The sequence below is a fragment of the Mus caroli genome, unplaced genomic scaffold (genome assembly GCF_978045245.1).
Source record: "Mus caroli unplaced genomic scaffold, Mus_caroli_1 scaffold_7, whole genome shotgun sequence".
NCBI lineage: Eukaryota > Metazoa > Chordata > Mammalia > Rodentia > Muridae > Mus > Mus caroli.
Genome location: NW_028227262.1, coordinates 102,162,645 through 102,188,158, shown reverse-complemented (window position 1 = coordinate 102,188,158; position 25,514 = coordinate 102,162,645). Strand labels below are relative to the sequence as shown.

General features: G+C 42.3%; 1 protein-coding gene across 4 annotated transcripts in view; it reads left to right on the top strand.

Moving 5' to 3' along the window:
* Cntnap2 (contactin associated protein 2) overlaps positions 1–25,514 on the top strand; it is a 2,252,040-nt gene that overhangs the window by 2,196,484 nt on the left and 30,042 nt on the right. For all 4 annotated transcript variants that reach the window (XM_085840650.1, XM_021164875.3, XM_021164874.3 and 1 more), the window contains one exon: positions 24,507–24,746. In XM_085840650.1, coding sequence (XP_085696776.1) covers positions 24,507–24,746 — 240 coding nt within the window. The remainder of the gene's footprint in view (positions 1–24,506; positions 24,747–25,514) is intronic.

Sequence of the window (25,514 nt, the reverse complement as noted above, 5' to 3'; positions counted from 1 at the left end):
TACCTGAGGTTACTCTCTGACCTCTGACATATGTATGAAAACACACACCCCAACGCACACATGTACACATATACTCACATACAAACACACACATATACACATACACACACATACAAACATATAATACATATATGCATACATACATACACACATTATACATATACTTACACAAAGATATAACAAATGTGCTTCCTTTGGAATCCACAAAGTGCCAGGCTATTTTCATAGGAAGATGTGGGTCTCTGTGCAGAGGCTTTTTCAATGGCCCTACACTACTCTGTTGTAGGTTCTCAAGACTAGCCTGAACATTTCAAAGAAAAGCCTGTCTCAAAAACAAAAACCAAAACTATACCAGTTAGTGTTTTCCCATTCTAGTGTACACTAAATATTCTTCCTTGCTAAGGAGTAGTTTTGTAAGCTCAGAAGATTTGCTTTAGAGCCTCCATTGTCATCCAGTTTTCATTCTAAATCGTTACCCATCTATGCAACCACACACATGTAGCTCAATGATGGCATTCCCTGCTGCAAATAATCATAGTCAAAATGCACGTTTAAAGTGTGTGCATTGCAGGCACCCAGGGAGACCAGAAGAGGACCTCAAATCATTTGGAGCCAGAATGACAGGTGTTTGTAAACTGGCCAGTGTGGGTGCTGGGATCAGGACTTGGGTCCTCCCCAATAGAGCAGTAGGTGCTCTTAACCACTGAGCGCTCATCTCTAGGACATTAAAATGCATTTTTATTCTCCTGATTCTGTTTCCATCTTTCACCAACTTGGAAGGGCAGTCATTGGACAAGGACTGAATGAAAGCTCATTCCAGGCCCTCGGAGACACAAGTACTGCAGAGAGCATTGTATGGTGGTATAATCGCAGAAGGGAGATTTTAAATACTTTATGCATTTTTAGAAACAGAAACTATTTCCATTAAAATGATCACCTTGAGTCTCTCCAGGGTAAATCTGCTCAGAGGACACTTGCCTAAGTTTCTTTACAAGGGAAAAAAAATGCCTTGAAATAAGGAACTAGGCTCTGCCTTGTCTCCTGGAAGATTTCAACAAAACAAACTGAGACACAGAGCTGGCAGAGTCATCCTTACTTGAGGACCTGCAGGGACGGACTCTGGCTTGGCTAGCCAGTAGATGTTCCTGAAGGCCTGGCTCTGTAGCACAGCTGTCCACCATTGGGTATCAATTTCCCATGCAGCTCTCTACCAAATGCATTACCCGATAGCTACATGCAGCTCCCTAGGTCCCAGCACACCACCACCTGTTTGTCCATCTGTGCTCAGGCTCTCACTGTGCTCCCACCTCGGCTTCACCTGAGCACTCCCTGCTGCTGTCATACCCCTTCTCTGGCTCTGGTTTTGCTCAGTTTCTGCCCGTGTGTTTCACATATGTTCCAACGCCTAGTTCCCTATCCTCAGTACAGGGATTGGACCATATTTATTTCTGTCCTTTCTCTGTTCCACCTCCATTTCTTCCATTTGCTCCACCCCGAGTATTTCCTACTGCATGGTAGTTGTTCCATTAGTCACTAATTCCTTAATATGATTGCAAAAATCTCTTCCCCTGGATTTAGACAAATCACACATCAGAATGCAAAGGCATTTGTGGATGGCATGAGTGGATAATCTAAGGGAGGCACTGCAAATCTTCAGAAGAGTTGGAAATAGAAATAGAGAGATGCAAACTCCCAGAAATATCTCTTGTAGGGCTGGAGAGGTGGCTTAGCAGTTAAGAACACTTGGTCTTGCAAGGGACCCAGTTCCAATTCCCAGCACCCATGTGATGGTTTACCAACCATCTATAACTCCAGTTCCAGAGAATCCAGTGCCCTCATCTGCCTCCATGGGCACCAGCCATGCATGTGGTACACAGACATACATGTAGGCGAAACACATGTACATATAAAATAAACATTTTATTTTAAAACAATACTTTAAATGGTATCCATTCCGTATAAATTTGGTAAGATTCCAGATTAGTAAGTGGGGAATTGGAAATGTGGGAAGAAACATGTGATTCATACATCCAAAGATGAGTTCCTCAGAATCAAGCCATCCCAAGTGAACTGTGTTGCTCAAAGTGTAGATTCCAAGATCAGTGAGAAGAGAAGACGTGTACCTGGACATTTGTGACTCTACACTAATTTAAATAGTCTGGAGTTGTAGCCTGTGTTCCTGAAGCAGCTCGAAATGGACTGCTGACAACTGGTCAATTGATCAGAATCTAATTATGCCCTGAGGAATGCCCAGAGGGACAGAGGAGTCACAGGACAAACATCACAAACCCTGGTAATATGGGTGGGACAGTCTGCTCCTTGGTTTCAGCAGTGCCTCTGAAACACCTTACCACAATGCTCAATTTCTACTCATTCAACAACCATTTTAAAGGTGCTGTGTGTGTCAGTCATTGTATTGGCTCTTGACCAGTGTAAAGAAAATTCTGAGTTAGTTGATAGTATCAACAAAAGTCAAAACCTGCTTGAAACTCTCTTTGGTAGGACAGGAAGTCAATTGATTAATTCCAGTGCCACACGATCTCTAGGGGTCCATTCCTTTCCTGTTATCACTCTGGTCTGCTCCAAGAACCCTTCTCTGGCCAGCTGTCTTTAACACACCCTGCTGGGTGCTTTTTCTCTTCCCTCATGTTGCTTTCTTTTTCTTTATTGTGCTTTCCTGTGTGCTTATCCATGGAGATTTCATGGGGTGGTCTATTGCCTACCTCATCTCTAGGATACAGTGTGAATGGCCAGTAAGACAAGGCATTTTACAGAGCTGGGTCCCTTGTTCCTCACTCCTGAATAGGTTTATGTGTGACAATTGATGCCCTTCCTGCTAATCACATTTCCAGGTGATGAAGAGTCAGGAAGAGCAAGGCACATGGTAAATAAGGTAATCAGGCTGTACCATTATAGACATGTGAAAGCACTCTGGTGGTTTGGGAATTAGAATTAAATGTAAACTATCATCATTATTTTAGGTAGCTCTAAGTCTGAGCCAAGCCAGTTGAATATAAGCTCATACATTTAGGCTCAAAAAATCAATTATACAAATGGAAGAAGGCCTGAGCACTGGCCACACAGTGTCAGAGTGAGAGGTCAGTAACCCTGGGGCTGCCAGGCTGAACATACTGAGATGACACTGGGCATCCTTGGGACATCATCAATTAGAGGAACCATGCTGTGAGGTGAGCTGGACACCGCCAACCCCGAAAGAGGACAGGGGAGGGTAATGGTAAAGAGCAGCAGCAGGAACTGAGGACCTGAGGACCAGCAGCCTGGGCCAGGGGCCTTAGGAAACTAGGCATAGGGAGAGTAGCTTTTAACTACCTTAAATGCTAAATGCTTCTGTAGAGGGGAGCTTGTGAACATGTTGGGGCCGGGGAGGTGGGGTCAGGGAACACTGTTGGATCTTCAGATGAAGCAGATTTCCATGCTGTGGATAAGGAGAATGATTGGGGCCTGGAGTTGAGACTCAGTAATCCAGGGGTTTGGGGCAAGCCTCAAGCTCATGGGTAGTTAATACAAAGATGTAAAGACAAGCTAGATGGCTGTGGGGCCTGAGAACAAGCGATAAGGAGGCGTCTTGGCTGTGGGAAGGCTGGACCTACCCATCTCTGAAGATCCAGCAGACATTACTTACTGGTCTGCTTTTAAGATCAATGTTTTCATTCCATTCAGATTGATCTACTCCACCTGACAGCTGATTGAAATTGGACTTAGCCTACTTAGCAACCCCTGAGTGAAGTCTGCTGGGGCTTCCGGTCTCTGTGGCTGTTGTTCACTGAGTGATTTCCCCTCCCCTATCCCTCTGTAGTATTTCACCTTTCTCTGTCAGTCTGTCTCTGACTAAGCAGAATGTGACAGCTTTGGGACTCTAAAAGCTCTGGCATTCTGCTACTGCTCTGTATTGTGAATATTCCATGGACTTTATACTGTGGGGCTCACAAATATGATCGGACGTAAGTAGGCTCTACATTCTGGGTGTCCAATGACCACCTCTATCTTCAAAATTGAGAAAGCAATTCAGTACTGCACTTTGTTGTTTGAGATGCCTTCATTCTCATTTCTACATGTAAGAATTGTAGCTTTTCCAGAATACCTAAAAATTCCTTTTCATTTCATTTTTTTTATGTAAAGAAATGTGCAATGTGGTTTAAAAAAATACAAAAACTTGGAGGTTACTTATAGCCCATAAGATTAGCAATTGAGCTATACTTTCATAATCAAAGATTGGCTCCCATGGAATGATTCTCCACTTTCTTTTTCTTTTTAATTCTTCTCGTTATATCTTTTATCATTTAAAACAACCTTTATATTTAAATACATTTTGATCATATTCTTCCCTCCCCAAATCCTTCCTGATCCTCTCCTACCCTACCTACCCAACTTTAAGTTCTTTCTCAAAAAGAACCGAACCAAACATCCAATACAACAATAACCCCCCCAACCAAGAAAACAAAATAAAACAAAACCATAACAGAAAAAGGAAAAAAAATTTACCAAACTGTAAGCAAATAAGAGCACACAAAAAAATTGTGGAGTCCAATATATGTTTGTCTCCCACTACTGAACATAACGCCTGCCCTGGAGTGGTTGATATACCTACCCAGTGTCACTCCATTGGAGAAAACTGATTTGTCTTTCTCCCAGCAGCTATGAAGGGCAGTTCAGTTAGACCAGTTACCCTACAGGTTCCAGGTTACATAGAAGCAGGGTGAACCCAGAAGTGCTTTACCCGGTTTCTCTCCCAAATATAACAAAGGGAAAAAGTATCCACCAGAGACACGGTAGAAAGCCATCCCCATGAAGCAGTCAGGAGAACGGAAATGAGAAGAGGACCCCAGGCCGCTTAATGCAGGCTATCTGCAAGGTGATACATTTGTTACTTTTCTTGCCACTATGACTAGACACCAGACAGAAAGCAGCTGAAGAGAAGAGGACTTATTTCGACCCACAGTTTAAACGGTAAAGCCCATCATGGCAGAGTGCATGGTAGCAGACACATGCAGCGAGGATTCTTCACTCCTTGGAGATCAGGGGGTGTTGCACTTCTTCTTTCATTTGGATTCAGTCTGTGACTCCAGCCTATGGGATGATGCTACCCACATTCAGGGTGGGTCTGGCCTTTTCAGGTAAAGCTCTCTGGAAAGTCCCTCAGAGGTGAGTCTCCTAGGTGATTCTATACCAGTCAAGATGACAATGAAGGTTGCAGATCACAAGTGGGTAGCTGTGCAAATAAGAATTCCCTACAGGAAGATGTTCCCTACCTGTGCCCCCAGATCTGCTACCTAAACAGATGGTCTACCTGAAGTGCGTGTAATTGTACCCCGTCTCGAGTGACCAGTTATTTGGTTTTTTTGTTTGGTTGGTTTTGGTTTTTTGTTTTTGTTTTTGTTTGGTTATCAATGAAATAAACTAGGACTTCCAAGATCAAAACTGCAATACATGGGTTATTGAAACAAATATAGATTGCAGAAGCAAATAGCACCATAAAACATAGTGCTCCCTGGACATGATGACTCAGAGGAGCAATGAAGAAGCTCAGGAATCAGCCCCTATGGAGCTGGAGGAAGAAAGTGGGGAGTGGAACCTGAAGCAAGGGAGGCTATTTGTTAATGGAGAGTGCTGGTGGCCAAGATCCCCAGCCAAGAGCTTCAGTCAGGATCCCTATGGAAAAAGCCAGGCATATGGAGGTTGTATTAAACCTTTCTTTATGACTCTGGGCTCCTTGCTGCAAATACTCTACAATTTTGATCATTTCAAACTTGGCTTTTTCTTATTCCTGTTACCTAGGATATCTGTGCTACAGTAAACTTAAGAGGGGGAAAACAAACAAACAAACAAAACAAAACGAAACCACTGTTTCCTTATAGAATTGAGAGACTATATAATATAGATTTATTTTTTAGTTACTACACATCCCCTATTTCTCTGGAAAGAATTTGACTCATATGGGGCAGATCTCCCCCTTGCAGGCAGACAGAGAAAGGTCTAAGCCCCTTTTATAGTGGGGTTAGGGAACATCAGTCTCTTGGGAAGAAAAAGAGCAAAAATTAATGAATACATATATAAATGATTTAAACTGCTGATAAATACTGTTAAGAGAATTAAATCAGTAGATGGTATAGAGCCAAGCAGGAGCTGGGGCGCCCCTAGTGAGGACTCGAGGCAGCCAGATGTAAGAGCCAGACAGTCCTGTTAATAGGGACAGCAGGAGCAAAGACCCTGAGGCCGGTTAGGCCCATTGATTTCCTGAACATAAAGAGACAAGTGCAGCTGCAAGTGGTAAGGGAGGTGGAGAAAGGGAGGAGCCTGTTGCTAAGAGACTTCTTGGGCCATGCTAGAGCAGGTAGTCTGAAATTTATGGTGAGTTAAATGGCAAGTTAGTAGAGTGTTTTAAAATATCATCTGGACTCTGTATAACCAAATGATAGGGAGAATATGAGTAGAGGCAGGGAGGCCAGAGAGGAAGAGGCTATGGGGTTTCAGTGTAGAGATACAGTGGCTTGAGGCTAAAGGATAAAACTATAGATTGAAGATGCATTATGGATATTTTAGAGATGGCAAGAACAGATCAAGAGGTACAGATGTGTATGTGGCAGCTAAGCCAGGTGTGACAGCAGTGTCCTGTTATCTCAATGCTTGGAGGCAGAAGATCAGGAGTTCAAGATGATTCTCAGCAACGGGGCTATGTAAGACCCAGTCTCAAACTCTTTCCCTTTCAAAGAGTAAAAAGAGAGACTAAGGAATTGGGGTCTATAGCTGCAAAGATGTCTGCTCCCCAGGCTAGGACTTTAACCCAATAATATACTTCACTCTCAAACCAACATTTCTCACTCCTACATAACAGTGCGGGATTTGAATAAAAAGAGATAATGAATTCTAAGTTTTCTGATACATATCTTTTTAATTTTTGAAATTGTATGTCATAGTTGCTGTGTGGCATCCATTCAACTGCTCAGTCCATTTGTGGCTCCCTGCAACCATCCTTGTGTCTGATTGGGTCGATATGCTGTCTCTGACACTAAGAATTTGAAACCACAAAGTGCACTTCAGCCATGTTCCTTTCAAAGGTTGCCTTCTTTTCCAAACCAATATTTCCTATTCATAGCAGAATTATTAGACGGGTAATAGGGAGCAGAAGAGGTCTCACTCTGACAAGGGTTGTCTTTGCAGTAGCACGCTCTCGGGCCTAATTTAATTGGAGTTTATTTATAAGGTGCTCTGTGAACTCTGTGAATAACAAATGCTGTGAGCTCAGATTTGTTGTCCAGCTGACTCAAGTGACTCAGAAAAGTCCTCTAATCTCTGTCATAGTTACTTTTATTGCCACTGTAACCAGTTCCTGGCAGAAACAACTTAAAGGAAGAAAATATTATTTGCCTCATGGTTTCAGAGATTTCAGTCCCTCATGATGTCATGACAGGGACAGAAAAGTCGGAGGCCCATTCACATCGTGGCAGATGGGAATCTCAGGGAAGAAGTTATAGAAGGTATCCAGGGAAGGATATCGTCCCCAAGATATGACTCTAATGGCCCTACGTCTTCAACCTAGTTCCCACCTCCTGTCTTTAACTAGCGTCTGGTAATGCTGTTATTTATGTCTTCATCAAGGCATTAATCTATTGATCAGGTCAGAATCCTCATTATCTAATCACCTCTAGAAAAACATCAAAGAAACACCCAGAGGCTTGCTTCAGTAATCCCCTAGCTGTTTCTTTCTTAATCCAATTAAATTGATAACATTGACCACCAAGCCTCTGATCTCAGAGGTGCTGAGCCTTTTGTTTGTTGTTTAGTCATTTTAAATAGTGTTTCCCTGTGTAACCCTGGCTGGCCTGGAACTTATTATGTGGACTAGACTATTAAAGATCCTACCAATATCAACACACACAGACGGATTGAGCTGTGTGGGTTCGGTTGGCCAATGAAGGCCTCTCTGAGGACCTGACACATAAGCAGGAGGCCAGAAAGGTATAAAACACATGGCCAGATGGTTTCTGGAGAAACACATCTCAAGTGGATGTTAGAACTGAGGGACAGTAACCTCATCTGTTTGTGCCCACAGTCCTGCAAGGAGAGGAACTGGTCACGGCCCTTGAGGTGAGGGAGAGTCTGTTCCTTGCCCGAGGTCAACAATATGCAGTTGCACTCTCTCCTCTCCCATTCATATCCACAGAGAGAACCCTTCATCCTCTGCTTTCTCCTACCTGGCCAGTCAGTACTCTGGGATCCTTGCCAACACCCCTTGACACAAGGTCCTTTCTTTACTTTTCTCCATTGCCTCTTGCTCGGCATCTAATTAGTTACCTGATCTTCTGAGCAGGAACTGTCCTGATCCCAAGAGCAGAACAGAGTGGTTTTGTTGGGCCATAACTCATTTGCTGATGGGTTTTCACTTTACAAAGATGCAAGCTGTGAAAGTGTTAAGAAAGAAAGGGACTTGGGAAGACCATGGGGCCAGGTCCCTGGGGAGCTCTGAACTCCCAGATCTCCAGAGCAGACCTCCAGCAGTTGGTTGAGACCATTTTCACTTACTTTAGGCAATAACACATCCTCTAGGTGGCTCCACTGAGCATTTCTCTGCTTAGAGAATTGAAAGAGGAGCTTCTGGGGATTTTGTGAGATACAAAAGGTTGCACTTGACACAGGAATAGATTCATATTCGGTTGTGCAGTAGTATGAATTCAAACTCCACCCTATCCCCAAGCCCGGAAGTTGAGTAAGCACACTATATCCATGCCCCTAAAACCTTTTCTTTTGTCTCTGAAGAGAGCTTAAAGAAAGAGAAACAAGCCTTACTGAGGCAAGGACTCTGATCTGATTAGAGTCTAAGCGTGCTATTAGGTTGATCTAAAATTTCCTTATCAGATTATGAGATTTTTTAAAAAGTGCTACGAGTATGTCCAGTGGGGTGAAGGTTTAACTGTCTTCATTTTCACATGCATGCTCTAAAATACCCAACAAATATCAGGAAACAAACAAAAAGTAAATCTGTACAAACTTCTTATTTAAACGTCCTGTATTTTAGTTGTGACAACTATATACCGTAGATATCTATCAGAGATGGTCAAGAAGGACATCTAAACTGGGGTGCTTTTGCATACAAATTATTCCTCTGAAAAAACTGTCAAAAATATGCCAACATCCTATACTTACTTACTTATTCATTTAATATTTTTTACTTCCTTCACCCATGAATTTTGCCTGGCTCTGGTCAGAATCGGGAGCTTCCTATACTCTCTTTAGTAGCCCCGGCTCCAGGCTCCCATACAAACATCCGCTCCATAGGATATGGAGGTTAGTAACGTCATTACTGACCGAACAACACAGAGCCTCAACCCTGACTGCACAAAGAAAGGCTCTTCCTGAAGAAGACTCAGAAAGTGTTTACTGCTGTGTGCTCAGTATTGGAAAGGCTGGGGTTAACAGATGTTATCATCATCAGCCTTAGGGTTAAATCCATGGTGGTTCCTGGTTCAGAGACTGCAAATAAAGTAAACCTGCCTTCTTTATCTGTTAGTCACCAACTGTAGCTGAGGGCAGCTTTCACGCAGGCCCTCTCAGCACTGACAGCTCTGAGAGACTTCGTGGCATGATCACTTCATTGGATTTCTTCGCCAATTCTCCTAAGTGTTAACTGTTTGCCAAGTTCACTTAATGCCTGTGGCTCAATATAATCCCAAGCCAGTGTTCTTGTCTTGGTGGGAAAGGAAAGTACTAGCAGTCATGTCTCCATTTGCTTCAAGTTAGGCATGGACTTCATGCCTAAACGATGCAGTATGTTTTGGGCCAGAACACAGTTCCCATGGGTGGATCTAGCTGTAAATATTCTGGCTCAGAATTTTCTAATTTCTTTGGCATCCTGTTGGATCTAAAATCAACACTAATGCACATGGAATCCTATCAGATTTTCCCTCCAGGAAAACTGTACATTCATTGATAAGAAGTACTGAACTGCTCAGTTAAGGCCACAGAATTCACTCACCCCTGCATCACATGTGTAATGGTGGTCACTGCAGTAAACACTGGCAGCTTTGGTAGCTTTACTGACCTAGGTCTTTTAGAGCTGACATGGATGTGGGGGACTTAGGCTCTGCCACTTCTAAGCCTTGTGACAGCTTCCCTCACGAAACTCAGCTTTGGGAGTCTCATGTACAGCTTAGAGATCCTGGCACTAGCTCCATCAGGTTTTCATTTTGAAAAGAGAGCCACATGCACATGTGGTAACTTTTAGTGCCCCCACCCCCACCTAGTTACAACCATCATCGATTTCTTGCTGTTTGCACTTTTTCCATTTGTCTCAGCCCCTGACCTTTCCAGTCACTCTCATAAAATTTTAGCCTGGAAGGCCTGGAAGTTAACTGCACACTATAAAAATGCCATGTGCCTTTCAAATTGCCAACCTTTCTTCAGCCCATGAACTTGCTGACAGGAATGGCCACTGAGCATGTCATCATCAAAACAAGTAATAGACAGGGAAAAGCTTGTCCCTGCTCAGGTCAGCTTGCCAGTGACTGGCTCCTAAGAGCTGGTGCCCCTTGGCTGACTTCCAGCTTAATCAAGATCCTTGAGGTAAATGGGAAGCAATAAAGACCCCTTCAGAAAGCTCCTATCTTATTGTCAATTAAATAAGCAGTGTGTTTTATTATATTAATTTTTCCTGATCTTGTATAGTCCTGACATTTATCAATATCCCCTTCAATATGTCAAGCCCTAGACAAATAAAGCCAGGTTTTATATGTTTGTTTATAGTCTCCACTAAGTCACTAGCTTCCCTTCCATCCCCCTGTATCAGGCTCAGTTGGACCTCCTTCCCTCAAAATGGCTGTGAAGCTCTCCTAGTTTGACTTTCCACTTTCTGTATGTACTATATCTCATTTACCAACACTCAGTGGCTCTAATGTCTACACATCCTTGTTTTTTTTTTTAACCCATTCTTGAATTTTTTCTACTTTTCACCACAGTTTACGATTTTGAGAGATGTTTCAGTGCTTACCAAGTTCAATGCAAACTTGCTTGAAACATGAAGTTCTGCCCAGTATGTATCTTAAGATTCCACCCATCTGTATCCAAGACTATCCTCAACTGACAGCAAACTGGAGTACCTAGTACTGAACCTGTCCATCACTTTTTGCCCCACCTCACCCCTCCCAGCCATGGCTTTATATTTCTCTGTCTAGATTAGCTTGTTATGCCTGAATTAATGTTTATCTTGCCTACCAGATCCTCATAGGGGATAGAGATTACCTGTTTATTCTTTACAGCACCAACCAATCATAAGGCCTTTTATCTAGAAACTATTAATAAGTCAACGCTCCTGATGTCAATGCAGTGTTTGCTCACATAGTATCCATAAGTAAATGTGCACATGAAATCCAAACTTTATAATTGATGTGTTTATATGTGCAACCAATTTTAGAATGGCTGTGGGAAGATTCAGGGCTTAGTCTTTGTCTGGGAAGCTGTCCTTAATCTAATGGACAGCCAATGGAATAGGAAGCAGGGAGAGTAAATATGAGAGCAGGCCATCCAGGGAAGGCACATCTAGAAGCAGCTATAGAAGTATGGGGACGCTGTGGTAAGCACGGATAGGATGGGTATCATTCCAGCTGTGGGAAGGTGAAAGTGAGGAACTTAGGTCTGGAAGTGAGACAAACCCTCTGAAGGAAACGTCACATCCTCAGACTCCATCTCTAAGTGGCACTGTGAGGAAGGGGGACAACTTTACTCTGTGTCCTAGATTCAGTCTCTATCTAAATATCCACAGACAATCATGAGGTGGGCTGAATGACCCTCAAAGGCTGCGTGTGAGGAATTGAGTACCTTGGCTCAGGTCCCTCCGGAAGTAAGTGGAGCAGAGGTTTGTATCCATAAGGTGTCCCCTGCTCCTACTGCTCTGTGAAGAAGGATTTGAAAGAGGGACATTTAGACTTTACCAACTGGCCAGCAGAACTCTCTTTATGGAGTAAGACAGCCACTGAGAGGATACCTGGGAAACTCCTACAGCCACCAAGAACTATTCCCAAAGGCTGAGGGAGCCAGGGTACCTGGAGAGCCTTGTATGTCCTATTCTTTTTGGTTCTGAGAGAAATAGAGACTTCTAAGGGAATATGAGATGTGTTAGGTGAGTCTGAAGTCAACCATTTTGATTATGTCTTTTTCTTAGGAGTCTAAACCAAGCTGTAGGCTCTCAAAAAAAGGTTTAGAGATGTGCTATCAAAGTTTTATATTTCTGGTTTTATCATTATTATTTATGGATTTGAATTTATTTTATCTTTATTATTGATTTGTGTGGGTATATATGTACATTTGTCCGTGAGTATATATGTGTGTTTGTGAGTGCCTGTGCACACACATGTATGTGAGTGTAGAGGCCAGAAGAAGGATTGAACTTCTTGGAGCTGGAGTTGTGATTATGAGCCACCTAATGTGAGTCCTGGGAACCAAATCAGCAAGCACTCTTAATTGCCAAGCTATCTCTCCAGTCTTTATTTTTATTTTTATTTTTTTTTTGAGGCAAAGTCTCTTGTAGTCCAGACTGGCTTCCAGCTTACTGTGGAGCAAAGAATGGCCTTGAACTTCTGACCTTTTCACCTACACCTCACTAGTCCTAGAATCTCAGGCATGTGGCACCATGCTCTTTTTCTGTACGGAGAAGGATTAAAGGCAGGCTTCATCCATGCTAGGCAAGCACACTACCAATTGTGCTACATTCCTCACTGAGGGTCTATCCCCCTGCAAACTGTTAATGATGCCTTGGGGAGCTAGTCAGAACTACTCAAAGTAAAAACACAAAGAACAAAGCTGAGCTGAGACAGACAGTGAACCTGCAGCCCTCTCTAATTTACCCAAATGGACTCTCTTCATGGGGCTGGTATTGGGGTCTGTAGGTTTTCACTTGACTCAGTCTCAGATTCTCCCCGGGAGGCCTTCATTTCTGGCTCCCACAGAGCTGGCTGACTGCTTATTTCCCCAGCGGGGCCCTTTCTCTGGTTCTGTCATTATCTCTACCCTCCTAGCTGTCTGTGTGCATTGACAGCTCTTCTGTCTCCACTTGGGAAGGTGCAAATTACAGCTGCTGCAGCACCTTGTAGGCGGTGCATTTTTCTCCACACTGGGCCTCATTCTCCCTGGTATCCTGCTGGTGTGCTTTCTTTCCTAGCAGAGCTGAGGGTAGATAGAGTATTGTAGGGAGGCAATTGCATTAGTCTCTCTCCTAAAATATGTTCTTCTTAACTTCAGGTACCTTGGTAAAGGAACCAACCAATGTAGATACCCCTACCCCCATAATTGAGATGTAGTTCTTTTGGCATCAACACATTTCATATTCTGATGGAATTTCTGGCGTGTGGGATCCTTTTTTAAGCAAATGAGACCTAATGTCTGGGCATGTGTACTTTCACAGTTCCTGAATGTGTGTTTGCTTTTCAAGGCTTCTTCATGAATAAATAAATATTAGACTTCATAGTATATACATACACAGAGATATACACATATACATACATACATACATACACACACACACACACACAGAGGATCATTTGTTCTGAGTTAAACACCTGCCCTAGCCCAGATGCTCCTGGAGGGGTACAGGCTGATACCAACAGAAAATAAGTGGACTCCATTTAAAGGCGTGTCCAAGCCTGGGCATTCATGATGTGAGAGGAATGATGACAAGAGAGGCACAAACATAACAGGCCTCAGTGGCTGACACCTGAACAGATGGCAACTGGGTTTCAGAATGACTTTGTTCCTCCCCGATTTCTCCTTTTATAATCTCATGGCTGGACACAAGTGGGAAGGAAAATCTGAGGGTCTTAATGTGTTGCCCTCTCCACGGCTGGATCTCTGAATTAAGCACAACTCAACAATTCAGTTCCATTGGCATCCCAAGATCTGGCATTCTTGTTATAAGAAGACCTAGACTTCATTATAACACACCACCCACTTTCTAACTACTCACATACCATCTCTGAAGTCCCCAACCCAGAATCCACTGGGCTGCTGTGCTTTTCAGACAGCCTACTTCAATCTCTTTGAAGTACTTGCTTTGCTAAAAACAAACAATTGTGTGTGTGTGTGTGTGTGTGTGTGTGTGTGTGTGTGTGTGTGTATACTGAATTCTTTCTTTCTAGGAGAGAAGAATCAAGAGACAGAGACCTGCCATCACCTTCCACAAATTTCAGTCACCATGAACACTGTTAGAAGTAGCCAGTCAGCTTCAGTAACAGGGCCCAGTGCTACACAATTTACAGGAACTTCCTTTGTTCTTGTGGCTTCTGTGTGAAGCAGGTGCTTCAAGTCATTTCCTTCTCATTTTCCCTAGGAAACGTACCTGTAGATGTTAAATTTCCTCACCTTTCTATCACTCTGCTCCTAACTGCTGAGTTGGAAGGTATTCCTGGTTACATTATGACCATGAACACCTCTAAACTTATAGGCTTCCATAGGAGGCAGTTCTATTTGCAGAATGTTTAAGTATGGTGCCCATAATGGGGCACCCACAGCACTGTGTCTGTCCAGCATGGACAGCATAGCATAAACACAGTCTTCTCAGTGGGTGCTCCTGAGGGGAGGATGCTAGTCAGCCCTACTCCCAAGAGTCATGACTGCTGCCATTCAGCCCCGGGCTGAGTCACATGTTTCCTTCCAGCCTTTCTGGAGCAGTCGGTAGTTAACAGGACTCCTTATATGGATGTGATGAGAGGTTTTCTCCTTTCCAGACTAGATATTTCTCAAAAGTAGCCATTATAGTTTCACATCTAGAACCTTGACCTAAAAGTTCATGGGAGAAGTTTCTCTGTCTCTCTGTCTCTGTCTCTCTCTCCCCTCTCTCTCCATTTTATATATATATATATATATATATATATGTGTGTGTGTGTGTGTGTGTGTGTGTGTGTGTGTATATATATATATATATATATATATATATATATATATATATATATATTTCATGTAACTATGTAACTTTGCCTTAGCAAATGTATATTTATTCCAGAAAGGACACTAACAGCAGACCAAAGGAGATTCCATCTAATAGTTTTGTGAGCCAATGAAATGTTGGGATTTTCACAGGAGCATGGATCATTCAAAGGCAGCTCCAATCATCAGAAATCTGTCCTTTTGAGGGCGATACAGTATGAAAGCTGTATCCCTGGAATTATCTGCACAACTTTCAGTCAACCCCACCAAAGAGATTGTCCTGCCCCAGCAATTGTTCCCTGCTTTTATAACCATGGAGAGGGGTCTTGAGACTCTTAAAACTTTCTAAGCTTCTTGAGCCTTATATGTTTTCTTAGCTTTCTGAACCTTGTATGTTTCATGAGCTTCCTGATCCCTATATGATTCATGAGCAGCTCTGGCTTTGTATGACCTTCCTGAACCTTGTGTGCTTCATGAGATTCCTGAGACTTTGGAGTCTCCCTCCTCTTCCTTCTAGGAAGAAAAGTTTCTATTAAGAAGAAATATCTGTACACGTCTATGGGTCCTTTTGATGTCTTCATCTGCTCAAATCAAAGGACAGGCCAGTACATACACCCTAACTAATTATTGTAGTCATGCTCAATGGTCTTTTATCCTGAACTGAACACACCCCTGGAGTTAATCTAGCCAATCCATGAGAGAGCCTTAGAACTTCCTTTGCAAATTAGAATCTAGAACCCATTCTTTTTTTTTTTTTTGATTCAGCCAAATCTTACTTTTAACTCCTAAACTATATAAAATTAATTGAAATACCCTTCTCTTGGGGTGAGGACATTTGCAACGTTATTATTAGATGTGTCATACAGTTTGGTGATGGCACTCTATGTTATTTCCAAGTATAAAAATTAGGTATTCATTTCTTCTAATATTTATCTAGTTAGGTATAAGCTATCATTTTGGCCTTTCAACATCCTTTTGGCATATGCTCTTTTTATTTCCTGTATAGCCACCTCTTTCTAGTAAATACTGTATGACATACTGGCCAGTGGACCTTGATATCAGTCTTAGTTTGGGTTACTATATCTATGATGAAATATCATGACCAAAGCAACTAGAGGAGGAAAGGGTTTATTTGGCTTATACTTCCATATCACTGTTCATCATCAAAGGAAATCAGGACAGGAACTCAAATAGTACAGGAACCTGGAGGCAGGAGCTGATGCAGAGACTATAGAGGGATGCTGCTTACTGGCTTGTTCCTCATGGCTTGCTCAGCCTGCATTCTTCTAGAATCCAGAATCACCAGCCCAGGGATGACCCCACCCACAATAGGTTGGGCTCTTTGACATGAATCACTAATTAAGAAAATGCTCTACCTGTACGCCTATAGCCTAATCTTATGAAAGCACTGTCTAATTTGGGGTTCACTCCTCTCAGATAATTCTAGCTAGTATCAAGTTGAATTAGCCAACACAATATCTTACCTAACCCAATAATTAAATAGAGTTTTGTATTTGTATATCTAAAATTTTCCATTAGAGATGATTTTTATTCATCAAACAAATTATTCCCACTGTTCATCTTCTAATACACATACCTTTGAAATACTGCTTATACTAGTGCCAACCCACATACATTTTTCTTGGGCACAAAACTGTCATAAGAGATGTCATAGAATTCTTTGCTGAAATATAAGTCCTCTGTCAGTATCCCTTAACTTAAGAGACTCTTAGTGCCATTTGAAAATGGACCAATTAATTTAGAGTCAAGAATATTGTAATGTGGGGTAAAATATACCTTTATTTTCCCAAAGCACTACTAGTCCTTTTTTTGGTCCTACTCCTTAATGCTATCCAAAGTATTGTAATGTTTGTATTTGTGATGAACCACTGAGGCTTCGAGCTCAGTCTCAAGTGTTTAAACTTTGTCTTCAAAGCACAAGGCAATATTGCAAGATTTGAATTCTTTCTTGTGTCCGTTGCATGGGAAGGAAACTAAGGAGGATCACTCAGCACACTTTCTGAAAACAGCTCCTTTCTTCATCTTCTCGCCTGTTACTGACAGAGCCCATTTCCTGGGGAAAGCATGCGTTCAATTCCAACCTCAGGTCCACTTCCTGACACTATCATGTTTGAACTTTTGTGCAGTCTTAGTCCTCAAAAGGACTGTATTTCCTTGAGAAAGAGCTTTGGAGGCCTCCTGGAGCATGGATTTCAACAGAGTGAAAACAGGAAGCAAACTGCTTTCTATTCTACTGAATTGCTAAATGGCATTACCTGCAAATAGCAAAGCTTGCTAGTAGTCTCCCCTAGCCTAAACTCATGCTTCGTAACAAGTGCCCAAAGCCAACATCCTCCTGACCTTCTTAGCCCTAAGTTGCTCTACTCTTGGGATGTTCATTTCAAGCGATCCTCTGTTAGTTCTAGAAGGAAGACCCTCAGTGCCTTGGAGGAATAAAGGAGAAAATACTAGAAAATCAAACACGCTGTCCTTACATGTCAGCTACACTCAACTATGGGTTTTTAAAGCCAAAAACAAGACATGGGAACACTTTGGCAGAAATAAGGCACACACATTTTTTAAAAAGTTGTTTTTCTCCCCACATTTCAGCTTGCCAATGTTGTGTATAGGTTCCATTTCCTTCTGTGAGCAAGAAGCAGGTGTGTGCATTCCTGGCTCATGGGAAACTGCACATCTCCACGCTGCTTTGCAGTAGCAAATATCTAGGTCCTGAAGCTTACACTGACTAAGATCCTAAGAGGTAAATAAATCCCCCATTACTCAAGGAGTCATAGGACCCGACTACCTCATTGTCTCTCTTTCTGCAGAGCCTGCTGGACCAGGACATCAGTATCTTCCAGACTTGCTAGTTTACACTTTACAACCTTGAAATAACCAAGAAAATTTAGAAAATCCATCTTTCTGATTTGTGACTGTTATAACACCAAATGTCTAGTATCTAGAAACATGTAAGGAGTCATACTTCCTGTGAGCATGCAATGTTGATGCTGAATAATTACAACTCTATTGTAAGATTAATCATAATAAGTCTTTTATTTTCAGGCTAGATTTTAGGAATAGAAATGAAAATTTCCTTTTGGGGGGCGTTGTTTGTTTGTTTTCCATTTATTTAATGTTCTTAAAGCTCAAGAACCATGATAAATGGATACAAATAAAAATGTCATCTTTAACTTTTTTACAGACTAGAACAGGTGGCTAACATTTTGACATGAAGGCATTTCTTTTTTACTGTTTGCCTTTAGAGAGCCAACACACTTAATTTCATTTTATTAATCCTTAAACAAAGATCCACAAGTTAGCATGCAGCAGACACTGAGACAGAAACGGACTCTGCTCTTCCAGCATTCTCCCTTTTAATCATTCAGCAAGCATGCTTTATAGGTCAAGAGCTATTTAAATCACACCTGTGTATTTTAGACTTGTCTCCCTTTGTAAGAGAGCAAAGCCTCTAATAATGACAATGTGATTTCATTAGCATCTTTCTTATGGGATTAATAAAATGTCATGGTACATAATGATGAACATCAATTACGTACAAGGATTTAATTCTGGTCATGCTTTCTTTTGAAAACCAGCAGGCCCCTAAGACAGTGATGATGCAGCTTGTCAGACCAGAAGCCTGATATCACCTAGCAGCCAGCATCACTGCGCCCTGCCTACTGCTTATCATTTCATTGCATTAGAGCTGGAAAGGGAGGCTTGTTTGATTTTATTTTGCACTTTTGGATTAATGTTCTTGGCTCCAGAGGATGGGGAAGGGGAGTTGGTCCTTCCTTCCACTGACTCAACCAAGCTCCTGCCAATACATCTGTAGAAGAATGAGGCTAGAATGGAAAAGCTGCCTCACCTGATGAACTCATCTGCAGCTCTTCTCTCAGGGGACCAATGTTGAGCCTTGACACTAGCATCAGCTCTTGGAATGGGCTGGGTGAGCACCACCCTTCTGTAACTGGATATGGAATCAGGGGACAGCTCTTCAATCTCCTTTCAGTCTGATTTTACTGGAACTATGTAAAACCTCCCCCAGGCAATGATCTTAAGCCTGCATCCTACTTATTCCACTGTGTATAAACTCAGAGCCTCACACTGAAGGCCTATGGAGGGTGTAGATAGCAGTGGGCATGCAGCATTAATCCACAGGCATTGATATCAATGCAGTACAGTTTTGTAAACGATAAGACCATCTTCAGTAAGCTGGATTGCTGTCCAGGTGATAACGATACCTCAGTAAATAATATACACTAATTTGTTGCCTTTCTCTTCCTTTGTAAGGCCATGTTCCCCCTTTCTGTACCTTATGAAGCCAGCAAAACTTGACCATAGCATGTTAGATAGTACCTAAGTTCTCAGTGTTCTATCCCCACACAACCAAACTCAGTGGCAGAGTACTTAATGTATGTTTGGTTATGTTTGTGCTCATTAATACCGGGCAATTATTTCATGAAAGACATTAATTTAGAGCCATTGGGAAACACAGAACTATGACATTCAGTTCTTGGTCACAAGAAGCTTTACCTTCTATTAGAGGTCCAAATTAGGCACCAGGCCCACCCAAAAGGGAAAGAACTTGCCTGGGCCAAGTGGGTAGAATGGAGTAGAATCTTGAATGAAGCCATTAAAACTCTCAGAGCCCATGCTGTTCTAAAGTAATAGGCAGGTACTGAGTATGGATGGAGAAAGGAGGTGGGGTCCATAGAATAGAACAGAATCTAGTAGAAGGCAGACGTTTCTCTCCAACAATGTTCCCCAAGTCATGTGAGGACCCATGTCATAATTTTAACTATTTTCATTATATTGTTACCGTTTCTGATGACCCTCTTGACTCATTGCTCATATTTTCCCTTAAATGGGTTCACCATTTTTATTTAAATATGTTGCTATTATAAAGAAAAAAGTGTTAAAGGAAAATTTTATAAGCTACTGTGAAATGGAATACTAGTACCACTTGCTGTCCCAGTTGTAATAATGGTAAAAGTAGAAATAGAATGAAACTTGGTGTCATGGCCTACCATAACATCTAGGTCTGAAGCCCAGGCTCTGTTAAAAAGAAAACAATATTGAGTATTGGTGATGTGAAAAGGGCAGCCCGGCCCTGGGAATTTCTTTTTGAAATCTGACAGGAACTAAGAATGGACTAACATCCTCACTGGATAATTAGACGTATTATCACCCAGTCTGTGAGTTGGCTAAATCACCCTGCTATCAACAATGGGATACATCATCCCAGAGCAGAGGGGAAAGAACAGACAGCCTCTTCCTATGACTTCTATGGGACAATCATGAAGTCTATTAGGGTTGTGAACAAGGAGATGGCCACCTCTCTGGAAGCCATATATCCTAGGAGTGAGTGACATTCACAGCAGCTCCCACAGGACAGCCAGTAGATATTTACCCAAAGTCAGGCTTTACTGTCACAGTTAGATCTCTCAGCTCTGGCCCATTAAAAAAAAAAAAAGGCAAACAATGAAACGTTTTTCATACAATCATATTCCTCCCACCAAAGGATAAAAGGAAATCTATAGGAAATTAAGAGTCTAAACGCTAATAAAATTATACAGTGAGTTCATCAGGAAAAATGTATAAGTAAATTAAATCCCTCAAAAGAAAGATAACTCTCTGCTGGGAAAGAGCATCTAAATGTCCCTGGAACAGGTGCCCATGTGTGTCCTGAGCTTCCAGCACATTCCATCCTCTGTGGCACTGCTTTTCTTCCCCCATGTCCCCCATGCAGCCCCCCCCTTTCCCTTTTCACTTCTCATGACCCTCCTGCCTGTCACTTCTGCAGTGACTGAGTGACAGGGAGCAGACAATGTAGGCTAATGCACACTAATGCACCTGTGGCCTCCCCTGGAGGACTCTCCTGAGCATTTACTTCCCTTTCAAGTGTCAAGAAGAATTGCACTGATATTGTAAGTGGACAGTATTCCATATCCCACACCACTGCAAATGGAAGAAATGAAAGGACTAATTGTATTTTGACAATTTCATTCCACAAGTGACTCGCTGCATTTCTCATCTGCATTCTGTAAAGCAGATTTTCCCTAGGAATTCATTGGTCAAAGCATCTCCCATGTGCAAAGAAGTGTCTTACCATAAATGGTATTTTCCTGTGTGATTCCAGTATAAGACATCTGATAGATTTTACAGATTAACATAATCTCACTGTAACAAACTCAGATGTGTTAATGTGACAGATATGCTGTACTATCTAATATTCTTGACAAATATGGGATCTTGTGGGGCATGGTGGGGCACATCTGTATTCCCAGCACTTGGCTGGGAGAGGGGGGAGGGAGTTTAAGGCCAGCCTTGGTTACATAGTGAGACTATCTCAAAAATCCAACAAAACAAAAACAGCTAAGGTTGGGGAGTCAGTTCAGTGTAGAGAAGTCGAGAGTAATACAAATCATTTGACTTTCCTATTTTATGGAAAACATAAGCATGTATTTATTCATTGGCAAACCTGAAATTGAAATGAGTGTCAGTTTGCTCATCTGGGAAGTGACATTGATCCTATCTGACCCAAATGGTTTGTGTCTATTAAATATGATGTGGTTTTTGTAAGCTCATGTGTTTGAACACACAGTCCCCAGATGGGAGAGGGTTTTGAAACTGGGCGTAGCAGAAGGAAGACCTTGATGTTTCTTAGCCAAGCCCCAGTTTATGTCTGACATCTGTTTACTAACCAGGGACAGAATGTAACCAGTGCGCTCATTTCTGCCACTGTGTTTCCCCCCTCCCCATAACGGGATGTTACCCCTCAAACTATGAGCCAAAATAATCCCTTCCTCTCTTAAGTTACTTCTTGCCAAGTTGCTTGTTGATCACAGCAACCGGAAAAGTAACTAATTGTTCCTAATACAAGTAATACAATGTAAGTCAGCTTTCTACAACTATACAAGTGTCTGGGGTAAATTAATTTATAAGGAAGAAAGGTTTTTGCCTCATAGTGGCAAAGGTTTCAGCATATTGTCACTTGATCCTGTCACTTTGGATCTGAAGTAACACTGCAAATTATGATGAGTCACATGATAGAGGAAGACTTTTCATCCTGTGGTGACCAAGAAGGAGAAGAGAATGACAGCACCCAATATCTCTTCAATGACACTTCCCATGTCCCCCCAATGACCTAACTTCCTCCTAAAGATCCCTTCTCCTCACAATAGTGCTACAGGCTAGGGACAAAACTTTTTAATACTCAGGCCTCTGGAGTATATTCTAGATACATACTAGCAGAGCTCCAAGAAGATTTGGTAAGAAACTGTGTTAGAACAGCTCAGCATAGAACTCCATCCATGGTCTAACCTTGGAACATAGTAGTGCTACAGCTCTACTTTGTTTAAGAACGAAAGAGGCATCTCTTGGTCCAGACAGGCTTGACCTAGGGACTAGGATGGTTGGACCATCAGTAATCACCAAATGCCAATCCGAGACAGTGTCTCTCCAGTTGTTCATCGCATGTCAGCGAGGAATAAAGATGTGGTCAAAGAAGTCATCAACAAAGCAAAGCAGAGTTATTAAGGGTGGAGCTATCGGCTCCTAAAGGGCCAAGAGTATCTACTCAGAGAAACTATTCCTTGCTAAGAGGAGTCTTGAGAAAAGAGCCGTGTCAACCAGACTTAAAACTTCTGGATTTTAAAATCTTTCTATCACCTTTCAGGGAAGACAGCAATTGAACTTTGGAAATTTCTCTAATTTCCAAGAAAAGAAAACAGTTTAAGAAATGAATGAGAGTCTCAGAGAAAGGAAAAACTGCAAGGAGAGCATCTCCCATGGCCTGCTTGGCCCCAAATCCTCTGCCCATCTAGCTAACACATCCTCCAGTGCTCCATTTAACTTTCTTAAAGACATAGCCCCAGGGCAGGGACACCACACCTCAGCGGGTGGAGGGAGCCCAGAAGTAAGCTTCTGATACTGTTAAATGAAGGAAGAACCTCTGATTGGGAGGTTTAAAACTGTTCCCATTAGGCTGTGTGGTAGGGAAGCCCACCTCCCTACATTTAAAAAACTATGTCAATGATCATGTGAAAGGGAATTGAAACTCGGGAGTTCCCCATCCGCTAAGGCAGGAGTGATGGCTCACTACTTTAACCCCACTATTTGTGAGGCAGAAGCAGCAAAGTCTGGTAACTTGGCTTTAGACCTGTAAGTTTCAGACCAGCCTGAACTAAAATTTAAAAGCAAAAAGTTCCCCACTCCCTACTCAGATCTCTACAGAAGAAACAAATCCAGTTCTCTGTAGGTAATATCAGCTCTGGCATGGCTTAAGGGAAAACAGAAAAGCCAACAGGGAGGACACTCCACAGCATGACCTGACATCAGCTGTATGGCAAAAAGAAGAATCTGTAGCCAGCAGGCTTTCAGGGGCCTGGGGATAAGGGTGGTCATGCCTGTACCTGTCCAGAGCAGTTGCTATACTGCCTCTGGGGTTATCTTTTCAATGCATTCCCCACAAAAACCCTCTGAAATTTCAATAGCTTGGCTTCTTCTCATGAAATGAAAACATTCAAACGTGGGCTTCAAGGCCCCACCCAGTCTAGCCTGGAGCTCTCACCCCAGCAGATTCCCAAGTTTCCCTGAACACAACAGAGCCTGGAGTTCTTTTCCTTTCAACCCCAGCTGCTCCTGCTGCTGCAGTCCTCAGCTGAACTGGCTTCTCTGGTTCACCAAGCACTTTGATGCTGTTACCAAATACAGTGTTTTGTTTATCGGATCAAAAATCTCCTGTTTGAGATGTGGGGTCAGAAAGTCCTAAGAATTTAGGAATTCCATCAGCATTAGTTCTATTGGGTTCTAAAAATCAGAGAGAGAAAGCCAGAAAGACACTCTATGTCTTGACTGATATAACAGTGACCAGTTTCCACAAATGGATGCATTAGAATTGTCTAAAGCCAGGCTCACCCCTGAGCTGAGAGTTTATGGGAAGATGCTGACCATACAAACTGGGGTAAGGTGGTGATTCATAAATGTTCCTGAATATTATGACTGAACTGATATCCTGGCTTTCAAACCTTCCATCAGATACTAACAGAGATTCAATAAACCTTGGGATTCCAAGCATATTGCTCATCAAAAACAGGAAATGCAAAACTCTCAGCTATGGAGTTCTCTCTTCTTTCTTTCCTTCTTCCATTTCTTTTCTTTTAAAATAAAGACTCCTTAAGGAGAAAATATGTATAAAAGAGAATAGGAGTTTGGTAAGCAGGGTTCTTTATGTAATATGTCTTAAATAGTCAGAGATCAGGAAAAACAAGAAGAAAAACCACTCAGATCCGGTGTGTGCTGTCATCTTCCATGGCTACAAGAGAATTGTGAGTGGGTTTTGTTGCTGTTGTTTTGTTTTCTCCAACGCAGTCTTATATTCACCCTCCCATGTTCTTTAGTAAACAATGTTCCATTAAAATCTGCAGCCTTGAGGCACAGGATACTGTGAATATTTCATCTCCAAAAGCTGGACAACCAACACTGAAACTTAACAAAGAGCTTAGGTCACAAGTGCTCCAACAGAACACAGAGAATGGGCTTGGATTCTTATTTTCTCTTTCCTTTCTTTCTAGAAACGGGAAAAATCGACCAAGAAATTCACAAATACAACACCCCAGGCTTCACAGGCTGCCTGTCTAGAGTCCAGTTCAACCACATCGCCCCTCTCAAGGCAGCCTTGAGACAGACAAACGCCTCAGCCCACGTGCACATTCAGGGTGAGCTGGTGGAATCCAATTGCGGGGCCTCCCCACTGACGCTTTCCCCCATGTCTTCGGCCACTGACCCTTGGCACCTAGATCACTTGGATTCAGGTAAATTCTGGAGCTATCTCCTTCCTTTTAATGTCACTTTCCTCAGCTATAGAATGGGTTGATTACAGAACCTTGCTGTTGTTCCACTGTTGGTAGAAGAGTGTGAGACTGCAAGAAGGAAGTGATGAACAGTGAGTTCTCAATGTAACACTTGGCACCTATGAAGGGCAGAAAAGTTATTTCTACTCAAAACCAAAAACAAAGAAGTTAGGGGTTAAGGGTTCAGGGATGAGGACTCTTCATTTAGGTTAAAAGACACTTCCGTCTGCAGTGTGGCTATAGATGACTTGGCCAAACCACTTCCTTATTTCTGCCTACTTTCCCTCCAAAATAGTAGAGAGTCATCTCCCATCAGGACCACAGATTTCTAAGTCTGAAAAAGCTACATTTACGCTCAAAAAGCCTAGCCTATAGACATACCATCTGGAATGGCTCCAATCTCATCTAAACAGACAGTCCTGTGGATTTGGCCACATTTCTGGAGGTGATAAGACATATGATCTGAAAGCACTGAGCTCAAATGAAAGTAGTCATGGTGGCTAAATGAATTAACCACAAACCTCAATGTCTAATGGAAGCCTGTTAAACTTCAATTCTGCTCTCAGCTCTACCTGGGCTGACTGTGGGCAGCTCAGATAATCTACCTAAACTATTACTACCATTTCACCTGTGAGGTGAAGACATGTTATGCGACTTTCTCAGTGACCTGCAAATCCAGTACTCAGTGGGTTTCCAAGCAACCCCAACCAACTGGGGATGTCAGTGACC